General features: G+C 37.6%; 1 protein-coding gene across 1 annotated transcript in view; it reads right to left on the reverse strand.

Annotated features, from left to right (window-relative positions):
- Positions 1-15856, reverse strand: part of LOC135694199 (laminin subunit alpha-2) — a 29858-nt gene that overhangs the window by 2240 nt on the left and 11762 nt on the right. The window contains exons 12-26 of the mRNA XM_065212898.2: positions 15505-15783; positions 14659-14998; positions 13220-13469; positions 12508-12630; positions 11488-11758; positions 9690-9916; positions 8739-8910; positions 8293-8486; positions 7563-7653; positions 5900-6037; positions 5502-5752; positions 4310-4615; positions 2231-2626; positions 1437-1720; positions 698-1016 (exon numbers count right to left, since the gene is read on the reverse strand). Coding sequence (XP_065068970.2) covers positions 698-1016; positions 1437-1720; positions 2231-2626; positions 4310-4615; positions 5502-5752; positions 5900-6037; positions 7563-7653; positions 8293-8486; positions 8739-8910; positions 9690-9916; positions 11488-11758; positions 12508-12630; positions 13220-13469; positions 14659-14998; positions 15505-15783 — 3641 coding nt within the window. The remainder of the gene's footprint in view (positions 1-697; positions 1017-1436; positions 1721-2230; positions 2627-4309; positions 4616-5501; positions 5753-5899; positions 6038-7562; positions 7654-8292; positions 8487-8738; positions 8911-9689; positions 9917-11487; positions 11759-12507; positions 12631-13219; positions 13470-14658; positions 14999-15504; positions 15784-15856) is intronic.

Raw genomic sequence — 15856 nt, forward strand, 5'->3', positions numbered from 1 at the left:
TAAATTCTTGTATTTTTTGCGACAGCATCTGTATTGTAAGAGTATTTCTTTCACAAAATCATAGATATTTTCATCCAAGTGCATCTCTTGCTCTTAAGAAAAAAACCTGCTTTGACAGTGTTTGTGTGAAGAATACCTTATTGTTTCTTCCTAAAGTCAAATTACTGGCTGGAATAGGTAGATATTGAAAGGTATTTCTGCTTGCTATTACGATAACTTTGGAAGTTTTGCCGCCTTCTTTTTGTCGAGAATTTTCATACTTACAGAAAACGTTAAATTTAGCTATTGCGGACAACAAAATACTGAAATCTTTGCATTTCAAGTTTCCAGATCTTATAGTCATCTTAAATGAAAATGGCCAAATCTTTCTTACAATGTGAAAGAAATAGGCTTCGCCCCTTGTGTGCGGCAATTCCTTGCTTCCGACAGAAGAAAAGAACTTGATACTGAAATCAAATAAGTGCAAGAGGAAAAGTTGGTTAAAACAGACGTTCCGTTTAACAGAAAAAATTACAATTCCTCTTGCATCAAAACAATGGATTATCTGGCTTCATACCGATAAATCTTACTTTAAATCATATAGGATAGCACAGTGGATGAAACGACATACGGTGGCCAATCCTCTCACCTTGGCACGAAATAACAAACGAAGACCAAAATGTTCTGCGTATAAACAATATGTGTATTTTCTACTTACCAAAAGAGCACTTGTAGATAAACTCTGAGCTGATTGGGCAATTGACGTTGCGTTATCAACTGTGCCCTTGGCATTCGCAAAGCACATCAAACTGTCATTAACTTGAGTGATCGTTGAGTTTACGAGGGCCAGGACCTGTTGGCCTGTTCCTTGAAGACCTCTGAACTGGCTTTCAACAGTTCTACTGATATTTTTTATTTCTGTAACTTTTTTGTCATTGTCTAAATGCATTTGCCGTGTAGAGTTTTGCAGCGTTTCTGCAGACAGTAATGAGGCTTCAACAGATTGAATATTGGCCAAAGTTGACTGGGAGGAGTTCCTTTGAGAAAATAAAAGAATCATGTATTTCATTCAACAACTTGGAAGACATGTTTCAAACATTTCTCTAAAATGTTTTTATAATATAAAGCATTTATTATTCTCCTTGCAAGCAAAACAAACTAAACATCACTACATTCCTTATTTACATTCAGAGGTGGCGCCAGAAATCTTCCACAGAGGGGCTGGAGCTTCCGACTTCCGACAGAGGGGCTAAAATGACTAAAACAAGCAGTTTTCGTACGTTTTTTTGTCAAATTTGCTCCGACAATAATCTAAAATTTCCTCTGATGGGGGGGCTAGATGCTTCCGACGGAGGGGCTGTAGCCCCCCCCCCCCCTAGCCCTCCCCTGGCGCCACCACTGTTTACATTTATTCATCATTTCAGTTCAAAATATAAGCAAGCGGCAAAAATACTTACTGGGCTTGTTGAGACAATATTTGAACTTCCTGGGCGCGCCTTAAACCATCCGTAGCTCCTTTCAATGTTTGGTTTATCTGCGATTCGTTAATTGTTGTTGCCATGATTTGCGCAGAAAGTGACTGGATTCTAGATAGACTGACGGGGAGAGTTTGATTGATGGCTTGGTTCGCTGTCCTCGTAGCTTCCTCGGTTTGATTTCGAATGGTCGCAACTTTATTTATCGACGTCGCAACACTGGAAGTAGTTTGTTGGGCATCATATAAAAGAGCATCGGCGTTCGACTAAAGTAAAAAAATCGTTGCAAATGTCACCGTTAGGTTACTTTCTGTTTTATTTTTCATACATTTCAAAAAAAGCTACATCGGTTCTAGTGTTAAATAGTAATTGATAGAATCATTAAAAGTCAAATTTGCGAAAGAACCTCATTTTATGCACTGTACACAGATATAAAAGTAGGTAAAGATAGCATTGAAATCAACTGAATCTATGAGCAGCGAGTACATTTGCAAATCGTCCTTTTTCATGCCTGTTGTCATCAGTCAGTGTATTTTTCCTTTTCACTACTTTAATTGGCTGTTAATAACAGCTTGTAAAAACATTTGACAGCAGGAATGCTTTTCTTTCAACCGATAAACGAATTGACCTTATGTTGGTGGCTACTTAATTGGCTTTTATGGGACACAACCCTGATAAAAGATTCAATTTCAGCATAGACATTTCGTCTAGCTGTTCCATTAAACATCCCTCTGTGCATTTAAAATGATAGAATTGTGAGCAGTCAAAACAAATACCTTTAGTCTGATTGCTAAAGACTGTGTCTGTTGTGTATTAGCTTGCAAACTAGAGCCACTAAGCAGCATTTCACTGGCAGCCTGCGAAGCCGCATTAGCTTGGTTTCGACTTGTATTTAGAATTGACTCTGCAGTAGTCATTGTTGCCTGCGCAGTACTAAGTAGCTGTGTTGCTTCAGAGTGTGTCGTTGCTGTACTATCCAGCAGTTTTTTGATCCCCTGGACCAGGCTGTTTATTTGCTGCAGCTCGACTGCGTTGGCCTGGAAAGTAGTCTGGAAACTCGCATCTAGGAATGTTGATGCCCTAGCTCGTTCTGTTGCCGCTTGGAACAGCCTGGCCATTGAGGCAGAAATATCGGAGGCAGCTTGGTTGATGCTTTGGTTTGCCGTTTGAATCTATAAAAGATCAACAGGCGTAAATATCTTACGCACGACCAAAGACAACAACAATTGCTGTGATCAAATGTAGCCTAACATTTTGCAACATGGTGTCATCCAAAAAGGAATCGAATTTCTTTTTGCAAATTCCCTAGAGATATCTCACCTTCATAATTTTAGATTTGTTTTACTCAAACTTGCAATGAGACAAAGCACTTTCCTTTAATGATTCTTCCAGATTCGGTTCCTTAAAATCAGGCCTTAAATCTTTTAGAAAGAGAAAGCAAAAATGGAGGGAAACATAAAAGACTACGCTTTTGGTGTATAGAACAGGACGGTTCTAAGTTGCTACACAGAGTTTATGCGATCATCAGGAACCGTACAGTTCTGCCTATACGGCATCGAGCACTTAATGACAGATCAGTAAACAGTAACTTTCATTTCATTGAAAAGAACTATATAGATGTATCGTATGGACTATACAAATATATCATTTGGAGACGCATCCACATATTACTTATATATACACTTCGGGGACAAAAGTATAGAAACGGTCGTTAAAAATGGCGGCTCGCAGTGGCCAAGGGCCTAAGGCGATAAATTTCTGAAACATAATTACTAGGTGAAGGGGCTTGGGGACGATAGTTAATGACGCGAAAATGCATTCGTCAACTTACAGAGTTTCAGTCGAAAACTAAATTGAACGATTAGTTTGCTGTTTAAAGGAGGAAATTCAGTAAAACATTGAAGCACTGCTTCAAATTTTTTCTCTACAAAATTTCTGAAGCATTTGTAAATAGTGACAATGAAATGAAGCTTTTTTGAAAAAGGATATAACGCTTAAGTAAAAATATTGGTAAAGAAACTTCAAGCTTAGCTCTGATGACAAAATTATTACTTAGAAGACTGTTTTAGCAGAAATCTAGGGCTTGAAAGTTTCACTATTGACACCAGGTAAGTCGCTGTTAATTTGACTAAAAAGACTGTGGTTTTTGAATCTTTAATATGTTCATCATCTACACAAGTAACAATTCAAAAACATTAAGTAAAACGTTTTATCTTCATTGTCCTTTTGTAAATTGTGAATAGAATAATTTAAATCCAAGCTGTTCATGTTTTTTAGACAATAAATTATTTTGATCGCTAAACGTCACCTTTGAACCGTGTTCGTCTTGTTTCACTATCAATAATCTGCAGGCTAACATCTCACCAAAAAAAATCTTCCAAGTAATAATTTTATTGTCAGTTTAAACATAAACGTATCCAGATTTCAGTATGAACAAAGTATGTTGCGCTTCCTCAAAATTGGCAACATTTTATCTTAATTGTTTATCAATGCTTCGATAATTTTGTTCAGAATTTTTCTCAATGTTGGTTCAACGTTTCCCCGTATTTTTGTTCCTAAAAACAGTTGAATAATCCTCCAAATGTGTTTTTATTCCAAAGCCTTTGAAATGACGCATTGTTTTCCTGCCAAAGTCACTAGCAACGAAGACCACGTCACCTAGTAATTTTGTTTCGAAGATTTATCGCCTTGGGCCCTTGGCCACTGTGAGCCGCCATTATTGACTATCGTTTCCATACTTTTGTCCTCTCAGTGTACATCTATATACATATAACTCGGATATTGAAATGTTTCTTGTTTATGCCATGGCATCAAAGTAACTAAAATCAGGCAACCAAAAAGCAATTTAGACAAACCTGATTGTGATTTTGAAGTATTGTCGAATAAAGGATAGTGGCTGAGGCATTATTCGCGTTTGAAGAAGACAGATATCCCTGGGCCATTGTGGTGATTGATGCCGGGCTGGCAGTCGCAGGAACGTTGAAAGTGAGTGACGTCACTTGTAGGTTTGTGAATGGCGATGGAAAGGAAGAAGGTGTGCTTGAATCTAAGTTGACTACGCCGTTGAATGATCTTGTGGCTGTAAAGTACTGCTCTAAAGACTGCAGCTGTTCATTGGATCTGTTCACTGATGACTCGAATGTAATGATACTTGTCTCGATCTATTGAAGAAGCCAATATCATGTACAATTAAGTATATATGTGCTGCAAAAATGCCGATAGGCCGGTAAACAAATATCCAAATGTTTGCATTAGCAAGACATATTCATTGCATTAGCAAGACATATTCAGCTCAAAAGCATATTCAAAATTGATGTCATACATAATGTAGATATAGTTTGAAAGAAAAATAATAAGCTACAGTAGAACAGGATAACAATAGGAAAACATAGATGTCATCCATGAGTATTTTTCGCTGGTTGTGTGACAAAAAAGGCTATAAATCTAATCATTTCTATTTAGTTTACGAGAAATTATGTGATGCATTAGAGACGGTCAAAAGCAAATTCCTGGTGTAAATCCGCCACTTTTGATCGGGCGAGTGGTAAATCGGTAAGAATGGTAAATCTGTAATCAATCAGGCGAACGAGTAACTGGCTCAGTAGCGCAATCAGTTACTCAACCATTAAGCAACTGAGGCATTTTTAAATCGACCTGCCAATCATTATTCAATTTTCAGCAGTACTTTATCTTAAAGGCACAGTGACTAAGAATATCATGAGCATTCCAAGTGCATCTACAGTTTTTTCAAAAAAGCTGTAACACCACAATATTCAAGTTCAAAAGATGAATCTCTTAAATTATCAACGCTGCTGTTAAACTTCTAATCTACATCTGCTATTTCAGGTTTTTATACATCTAATACAAGTTTTATGAGCACTGTAAAGGGGGGCTGTTCGAATAACTGGGAAGATGGGAAGCGTTTGTGTCTGTTCGAATAACTTTGACATGGATTGTAGTATCAATGATATGATGTGCTTATTTTTCAGTCAAAAGTATTTCAAAAGCATCAATACCAATATTCAACACTCAAGAACACTGGCTTACCTGTCTAAACTGCGCCTCTTTAGCCCTTGTATCGTACTGCGCCCCTTCAAATACAGTTGAAGCATACGTCAAATTATTGTTCAAGATCTGTATTTCTGTGTTGATTTGTGAATAAGACATGCTACCAAACCTTGCAAGCAATGCAGAAGTGTTTGCCATAAGGTTTGCTAGTCTGCCAGTTTCCGTTGAAATGTAGCCATTCCAGTTGTTGTAGCATTCTTCGACACACAGCTCACAATTCGGAGGCGTTCCTGCAACGCCAAAAAACATTTGCATATTAGCTGCCGTAAAAAGAAACGCTCTTTGCTAATAAAGTGACGTTTAAAGCTCTTCGAAAAAAGACTTTAGTCAAAGTTTGCAGAAAAAATTTGCTTGCCCTAAAAAAAGCATATACGTACCAAATGCGTTTGATCCACACTGGGAACACTGGCGACCGCCATACCGTCCGCCAGAGGTTGTGCTTTTACATTGACATAGGCCAGTGTTCGCATTACATGTCGTATTTTCAATGGTGTAGTTGGAACTACAATTGCATGCTGAAAGAGATTAATCAAGAAATGTGAAAATAAAACAAATAAAACAAAACAAGGTCTTGCTGCAATGCATATGAAGAGAAATCCCATTTGGCATGAAAAGAGTCCAATAAAAAAGCCCTAGAACATCTTTTCTTTGAGACAATATTTGGAAGTCCTGTTTGGAGGTCTAGCTAGCTCTATCAAAACTTACAAGTACGAAACAAGTACGAATCGTCTTCGCCTTTTGCCGACAGGTATAAGGCCTGCTTCCAAATGCCAATACTTCTACAAACATAGGGGTCCAATGGCTATGTCCGATAAAGATATCTGGTACGTAATATGAGCTCGGTAAAGAGCGGTAGGTAGACGGATTGGGCTTTTCTATGAAGATGTTTATAAAGAAACAATACCAGAATACAGGTTCTCGACGAGAATTTACTTCCGTTCACATTGTCATTGACGATGGAGTACGATCTATCGGGCTGATTTGCTTTGATTTACCGTAAAAGCTCTATTATAACCCGGGGGGGCTTATTTACTTCTTCAGTCCTAGAGGGGGGCTTATTTGAAAGGGGGGCTTCTTTGAAAGGGGGGCTTCTTTGAAAGGGGAGCTTATTTGCAAGGAGGGCTTATTTGCAAGGAGGGCTTATTAATTATTCAAAATAAAACATAAAATAAAAATGCCACAATGATTTCGGATTTCTTCGAAATAATCAACATCAGTATCCTCTTGATTTCTAAGGCGCACAAGGCAACCCTGACCCGTCAAGAGAACCACTCAATGCGCATGTTTTCTTTGTTTGACATCAGGGGCTAAAGTGGGGACTTAATGGAGAGGGGTGGCTTATTTCAAATTTTGGCATGGTAATTTGGCTTCACAGAGAGAGAGATTAATAGAGCTTTTACGGGATGCCGATATACAATGATTCATGATTGTTTGAGTGTTTGAGCTGATCCACGATGACGCAGATACATTATGACTCATGATGATTCTCGATCACTCACAATGATTCACGATTATTAACACTGCTTAATGGTGATTAATGCTGGTTTACAACCATTTGCATTCATTTACAATAGTTCATGATTATGCAGAGATGTCGCAAACTTTAAGAGTTTATTGTTTCATTCGAAGTTTATAGTTAAAAAAAGTGGCTGGTAATCACTGTAGTAAGATTTTGAAGGTGAACATTTTAACTGCGTCACAGATTCTGGACGTTTCTTTATGACATACGTCCATCACTGTTCCATACATCCTGTTTAGTTTTTGACGGAGAGGTTACACCTAACATCGATAGAGGACGAATCGATTCTAGTTTTTCTGCAAACTCATGAATCCGGTACACTGTCGCTCCGGGACGTATTTTATTGCCACTTATGCGCAGAAGCAATGTAAACAACAATTCACGCCACGCAGTGCGGAAAGTTGCGTTATCTTCTAACTGATACAAAATATCTTAGAATAATGAAAACTTGACAAAACAATTTTCAACAACACTCCTTTTTTCTATTCCTAGTAAAGATGATACGAAAAGATGATACTCACGCAGGCAGCCAGCAGCCAAATTGTAATAGCCAGGAATGCAGCGATCACATTTCTCGCCAGCGACACGTGCTTTACAGTCACATGTTCCGTTCTAGATAACATGAAATATTCAAGTTAAGACAAACGAACAAACAATGTTATCATTAAAATGTATTGGTAAAAAATACTTCACGCCTGTGATAGTGAAAAATTCACTTTGCCTGATTTACTGCCGTCATCGTTTCGGCAAAGAGCGAGGTTGCTCTACTGAAAACATTGTGGATGGGATTTTATTGCAAAGGCTGAAATGCAATCCACAACAAACGAATCATAGTGTTTTATCCAATCTGTTGAAAGGAGATGACAGTTTTATTCTTTATAAACTCACTGTTATATGCAATGACTATCAATAAGCAAAGTAATTCTGAACCAACAAATTTCTTACTGTGTTTCGTTTTGGGGTTTTCCAAGCCGTTTGTAATAATGATTCTACTTGCTATTACTGAAAAATCCATCTTTTCTAAGAAGTATAACTCTACTTTGAAATTGGAGAAGAATAGAGGGGAGGGGTTCAGCAGCAAATACATTTGGGATTAGGAGGTAGTACCCCAAACTTTTGGTTCGACATAATACGGAAAATCCACTCTGAAATATTTTGACACTGAAAACTCATTGCGCTTTCCGCCGTACCACTCATAAATCTCAATGAGGAAGTGAGTTAAGGACGTTCTTGTAGCATTTATGTACTTACATTACGGCATTGGAGGTTAGCAGATCCAAATGTGTTACAATGGCACAGAGTACAGCCAACGCCACTGCTAAAGTTATAACTATTTGGGACACATTGATTACATGTACGACCGTATACATTCGTCTTGCAAGAACACCGTCCAGTGATTGAATTACAAGTGTTGCTAGGTGATCCTATGGCATCGCAGTTACAATCTAAGAACGAAAATATGCAGAAAATAATATACAGAACATGAAAAGTAGACAGATACAAACTCGTATTTACTGTGCAAGGATTAAAAAGCAAATACGCCTTTCATAGAAGACAAGATATAAAGGAATAATAAGAAGCATTTCAAGATCACACAGAATAAATATTCAAAACATGACGTCACCTATATTGTTTCCGATAATACAGTTCTGCCCTCTGTATCTTAACGAAATCAAAAAGAGCTTTAGAAGAAGTACCTTGACATTTCACAGGATTCGTGCTTAATGCATTGCCATATGTGCCATTTCTGCATCGTTCACAATTAAAACCAGTGGTATTGTATAGGCAGTTCATACATTCTCCTGTTGCGTTATTGCAACTTAGCGAGTTGCCACTACATTGACATTGGACGCATCTTCTCCCAGGAATCTTTAAAATACAAAATTTAGCTGTATGTGAGAGCAGTTGGCGAAATTGAAAATTCTATTTCCACAAAACTTTCAAAAGGTTGTCATGGCATCATGGAGTTAAAGTCATTAACTAATGAAAACGGCGACGAAAAATGACAACAATTATATCAACTATGACAATCACAACTATTATGAAAATTTTTACGAAAGTTATGACAAATTTTACGAAAGTTATGACTATTTTTACGAAAGTTATGACAATTTTTACGAAAATCATGACAACATTTACGAAAATTATGATAATTTTTACGAAAATTATGACAATTTTTACGAAAGTTATGACAATTTTTACGAAAATTATGACAATATTTTCGAAAATTATGACAATTTTTACGAAAATTATGACAATTTTTACTTCAATAACGAAAACGACGATTATGACGATGGCAAAGACCAACATCCATGATAAACATGATGACAATTTTTGCAAAAATTACGCCAAGTTTTACGTTAGCAATGATAACGACGATTATGACGATGGGGTCGACACTGACGACGACAATGTCGACGATGATGATAACAAGTCATGATCATTAATTGTAATGCCGTTGTTTGTGGATTGCTAAAGGGTTTGTGCGAAGACAAAAGAGTACTGTTCCGACGAGCGAAAACTCTAAAAATAGATCGAGCCTATCATCCAATAGAAGTGTAGTATATCAATCAAAATCACATCCACCCAGCGAAGTGAATATACAACGTAATCAGATTAAGCTTCTCTTTTCATAATAATATTCTTACCAGTGGGTTGCCAAAAAACCCCTCTTGACACATCTCGCAACGCCTGCCTTTGTAGCCAGATTCACAGGCCGTGCAGTTGGGCGACCCGTCGTTGGCTAAGGCACAGACAGGAGAATACTGATTGGATGCCCCAGGTCCTCCAGGGCATCGACAAGGGCTGCAGTCAAGCGGAGTGCCTTGAGTGGCATTACCATAGTAACCTGCGCGGCAGCTTTGACAGTTTGTACCTGGAAGTGAAAACCATAATTCAAGTTACGTTGAATATCGTTTGTTGCGAGGTTTGTTGCCCATGATCACATTGAAAATTATGCAGCAATGGTTTCCAATACACCCCCCTCCCCTCTCCTAAAGTCACATGTCAAGGAAACTCGCTGGTGGCGCTGTGTGACTTCAAATCTAAGGAATCGGCCTTTCAATTGATTACTCTGACTAAACATGGAATCACCCCGCTTTTTATAATTCCTGGTATAGGAATCACGAGGAAGGTAATGAACAGCCAGTCTCTGCTGGATAAGCCTTCAAACGCACCAATAAACATTACTTTTAACGGGAGGAAGGGGGTGGGAAAAGGTGCAGAAAATGAGAAGAAATGCAAGAAAGAGCTTATTGAGCAGAAAAGAAACATCTCAAAAAAATTAAACTAAATGCAGTTGAAGTTATCACTCATAATTGGTAAATCATACGTCATAGCACATAATTACACAAGAAGCAACCGATGAACTACAGAAAAAGCACAATTTTCGTTACTCATCTTGGCCTATGTTGCTGTCAATAACCAAGCTAGTAAGTAAGCCCTTAAAGTAGTGCAAAGGGACATGCCTCTTTCTAAAGAAAACACCCCCTTTAATTATTGTCACTTTATACTTCAGCAGGCCAGTGTTATAAGCTCTGGTGATACATAGATAATACAATTTTTAAAAGCGTATCTTAATTCATATTGAAGTTCGTGTGCGTATACTACAACACATAAATCTCAACCATCAAGTGAGCAGTGAAACTTCAAGGTGCAAAAGTGATTTTTCAAAATGCATGATAACACATTTCTTGGCGGAAAAAAGGACTTGCCATCACCCTGTTCCCAGGACAAGAAAGATTTAACAGACAGTGAATAAAATTATTATCTGTCAAGGCTAGAATTATGAGCATATTCTGCAAAATAATTAGTAGCTACTTAGTCTGAATCATAATGTGAATACTGAGGTGTCGTAACTGATTGAGTTGAAATACAAATACGGTATTCAACAAAGTAACAGGGCAAGTGAGACGAGGCGGTGAGAGACTTCGAAAGATTAGCATCCATCTTTACACTCTTCAGAGTACAAAACGTCGAGTGTCAGAGGAAAAGCTTTAGTAACGTGTTTTTCATGTTTCAAAATGTTTGCTTTTTTCAAAGCCAGTTTTATTATTGCAAAACATTAATTGATTTATTTCGTAACATATTTGAATGCGGGTAATCAGATTTCAAGGACTCTATTGGGATGTGGTTCCAGGGCTTCAATCTGTGGTAAGGGGGTGCCCCAAATTTTTTGGAGGACAAAAATCTTTTGTTCTAAAATAGTGGGAAAATATGATGTCATCTTATCAAAACACTAGGCTTGCACCCAATATTTGACAAAGTGACCGCCCCTGGCTTTAATGTTATGCATGTCATCTTGAGTAACAAAAAAGGGAATTAAGTTTTAATTTCAATCAAACAAGTTAACTTTTGCATCGGAATTCATTTAACTTCCGTTCGCTTCACCAGTTTTAGTACAGTACCAGAGGTTTTGTATAGGAAGTTGTAATTTGTGGCACTTACCCGTGGTAGAATGTTGACACTGATCACACACGCCATTTACTGGATTACACGTAGATGAATGATTGTTGCATCTACATGGAACGCAAGACGTGCTTGCTGCACCATATGGTGTACTTCTTGTGTAACCACGATCGCAACGCTCGCACGATAAACCAGTATAGCCAAGAGGACACGAACAATTTTCGACGTTATATGAAGCATTACTGGAAACAGCAGTGTTTGTACTATACTCCATTTGAATGTTCGCGAGATAAGAACTTTGTCTGGATGCCTGTGAAAGATATAACGTTGTTTCCATTACAAAAAAACAGTAGCATTTCAACCTTTCATCTAAAAGCATTCCAGTTTTATACTTCTTGTAACTTACCAAATCGAAACAACTAAATTACTAAACGAGAACAAATGCAGCTTCACGATTTCTCAAAGTCCGATTGATAAAGTATAAATTTTTATTTGAGTTTATTAAGACTTCACATGACGAAAAGCTGGTTTAAAAAGTTAGTTCCTCGTACTCAATTTTCATCAGCTTGTTCCGTTTTATGTTCTGGATTTCCTGGTTAAAAACAAATTTGTCTGAAGGATTAAGATTTGAAATTGATGGGAAGTTTCCAGAACTTGCCTCTTGAAAGTACGGTTACTCTTAGAATAAGCATTAACAAAAGAGACAATAAAATGAAAAACTTCTGCTCGATACTGAGAGATTTGAATTTTTGCAATTTGACTGTCTTTGCTACGGCACTTTCTAATTTGCTCAGAAGAGTGACAGAACAACCCAAAAGTGGTAAACCTCCCAAAAGTATTAGATCTAAACAAATTGTAATATTAAATCATTCGCGGGGATACAATTGTTGATGGTAGAGTACAGGCAAATACTACCAGTTGGGATTTCAATCTGGGTTGGAATAGCAAGGACCATTTTATAATTTGGAATGAGATGATAGAGAGTGATATGGGGATGAACAGTGATATAAACAAAAATCTACTGCGAATTGGAAGAAGCTGTAAAGCACACAAACCCACCGTTGTCCACTTTCCTCTTATATGCAGAGATCGTAGGTTGCTTATGACTGCAATGAATTCTTCGCTCGTAACCGAGGCTCCGCCGATCCGGTTTTTAGCCCAATATCTTTCTTGAAAAATGACCTAAAACAAGGATTCAAATTGAAGTGTCGATCGAAAAAGGACACGAAACAATAATCTCAATGTCAAAGCAAACAGAGAAATGATCAACGTTATTTCTGATCATTTTCCGATATATACTGCTATGAAATTCACGCTAAGACCAAACGTGCAAATTCCATGGTTGGAAAAACTAATAAAAGCAGCCAGCAATATTGCAAAAAATCTTCATAGTTAAAACATTTTTTGCGACATATAGCTTGTTGTTTTGAGCTTTTGTTAAGGGCAAGTAGATACCAATATCCGTCGTATATGTACTTCAACTTAGTTTATGTCAATCTAACTAGCCAGCATTCATTTAAGGAAATCAATAGAAATACAACTAGCATCTATTAATAAGCAACCAATCGCCAGTTTATTCATTTCTACTAGACATTCGATGCAATCTCTTCTTCGAACACAGCTTTGCTTCTAGGTAAATACAGTAATAGACTGGATTTCAACGAGGAACATAGGTATTCATTATTCTATATGGACTAGCTTGCATTCTGTTTTTGTTATATGTTTAACAAAAGCAAAAAAGTTTGAAGCATAATTGGGGAACCGCCAATACCTTGTAGCTTCTGAACGATGGATGTTGTAGAGGTGCAGCATTCAGCTTTGTTACCAATGTGTACGATGCATTGTTTCCTCGCAATATGACGTCACCAAGTGATGAATTGATTGGCTGATTTGCGGTATCTTGACTCAATAAAAACGTTAGGCTCAGCATGTATGAAGCTCGTTTATCGCCAAGATATTTGGATGGGGCAACAAAGAAAAGCTCACTTTCCTCTCTGGTGTTCTGCAACTGAACCGAACCTCTGTTGATATTAGAATAGTGTATTAAAACTATTGGCAAATGTGGTGTTGAGAGAACAATCTAAAGCCACAACCAAGCTTGCAAATAAGACATAAAAGAAGTAGCAATCAAGATAATCGAATTGAAATAAAACTTAAAGATCTCCTTGAAACTTAAAACAAAACTACAAATAACAAAGATTTTGACAAAGAGTTTATGCTAGCCGATCACTCATTCAATGATAAGAGTAGAGAATTTCGTTAACTTGCACAAAAAACACTATGGTGAATTACAATTTAGACATTCAATTTTTGGATTTGCAAAGTTTAATTTTAAAGTTTTGCTTCATAGGCAGCCTTTCCATTAACCCGGCTTAGGTTAAAAGTTATCCGTTTTTGCGCTGCGTTCCCACTAACACACTTGAAAAACGGATAAGTATTTTGACCCGGGTATCTTTTAACCCAACTGTGGGCTAGTGGGAACGTCAAACCCGGATAACTTTTGATCCACTCACAACAAAAACACGTTCTGCGTGTTTTGACTGCTGTTTATATTAATCTAAATCCGATTTACATGAAGTGTAGCGGGTTAAGGATACATTTTAAGCCCGGGTTCATTTCAACCCAGCTCAAAGGAAACGATCACATATGGGTTAGAACGAGTTTGAAGCAAACTGGCGTTTCCATTGACTCACTTTAAAGACGGATACATTTTAAATCAGTTTTGCTAGTGGAAAGGCTGCCTTAGTAATTTAGTCATTTTATGTCATTACCATTCCATATACACTCTTTTTTTATAAGAACAATTTTATAAGAACACGGGCCTCAAAACTGGTCAAAAACCAAGAACAAATTAAGAACAAGCTGAGGCTGAGCTTCTGCAAAATGCAATTTTGAACAACGTTTTTTCTCAAAATCGAGGATTTTTAGCGATGTGTGGGTGCTTTTTCGGTGGATATTCAAATTTGTCAGCAAATTAAAGCTGTCTCACTCACTATGTTGGCAAATAAGGCCTGAACACCTCCTTAGAGCGAAAAAGCTAGCAATAGCACTGCTTACACCCTCTTAATTTAAGAACAAATTAAGAATAATCCAGCCTCAGATTTTCGAAAAAATTGAGAACAGTCAGCCTGAACCTAAATTTACTGGTTCTTATAAAAAAAGAGTGTGTGAGTTACAAATAGAAGTGCAATACAAAAGATCCAAACCAACCTGAAAGGCCCAAACCAACTCAAAAACAGGCTTCCTGAAGCAAAACCATTGCCATTCACTGATGTCCATCCATCCAAGGCAACATTGTTAACAGTTGTCAGTAAAGTCGTGTTGATCGTTGTATGAAAGAACCCTCTAGCCGTTGTACATTGCTGTGTTTTTCCGGAACAATAGCACCGAATACAAATATCAGGGAACTGATTACTGTATCCATAGTAACTGGGCCTGCACTGACTGCATGACGGGCCAGAGGTGTTCGGCTTGCAATGACAAGAGGCTGACGATGTATTGCAAACAGAATTCACACTTCCGATGGGGTTGCAACTGCAGCGAGTACAACCTGAAAAAAAAACAAAATATAAATAACCTACAATCGAGTGTAAACTTTAGGCTCTTTAATTGCAAACAGCAATATGCAGCGGTAGGTATTCAGATAGCGATAAAGTTTGACGAGAACAAGGACTTTTCCCACTTGCTGCTAAGCAAAACGGGTAAAGGAAAGGATAATTTTCATAGACTTTAGATATCATTACAGCCAATTAAAAAGGGAAGAGATGCACACTATGCAAAACCTTTTAACAATGGGTTTTTCAGATTACACTATCAAATAGATTGCTTAGGGCATTCTGTGGCCATTATTATTGGTTTTTATAAGTTGAATTTCAATGAATAGTGAGCGTTAAGGATTGCTTTGTTCTGATACAACAGTACTACTGTTTGGCAGACCAATAAAAAGAGGTTTTGTGAGCCTTAAGACAACTGAGTCTGACAAATACAGCGGAAAAAGAAGTTACTCAAAGCAAATCGAAAAATTAATAAAAAAACATATATATAAATTCAATTTACCTGATGTAGTGAGAGTATGAAAGCCCGGCAAGCACTGAGAGCATTTCTCTCCTCCAATGCCTTGCTTGCATGCGCAGGTTCCGTTTTCGTAGCATTGCTGTCTTGAGGCATACACACTAGAACAGTTGCATGGCACGCATCCTCTACCAGTGTTGACGCCATGATAGTCGGATCGACATTGGTCACACTTGGCACCAACAACATTAGCTTCGCAGAAACACTGCCCAGTTTGTGGATGACAGCTTGTATTTTGAGATCCAAACGGATGGCAGCCGCAGGCTAATGGTTAAAGCAACAGACAGTCGATAAAGTGACATGAAGTAGTATCGAAATTCTAAATAATGATGAACAT

Source organism: Rhopilema esculentum, chromosome 11 (genome assembly GCF_057945365.1).
Source record: "Rhopilema esculentum isolate cy_ngs chromosome 11, ASM5794536v1, whole genome shotgun sequence".
NCBI lineage: Eukaryota > Metazoa > Cnidaria > Scyphozoa > Rhizostomeae > Rhizostomatidae > Rhopilema > Rhopilema esculentum.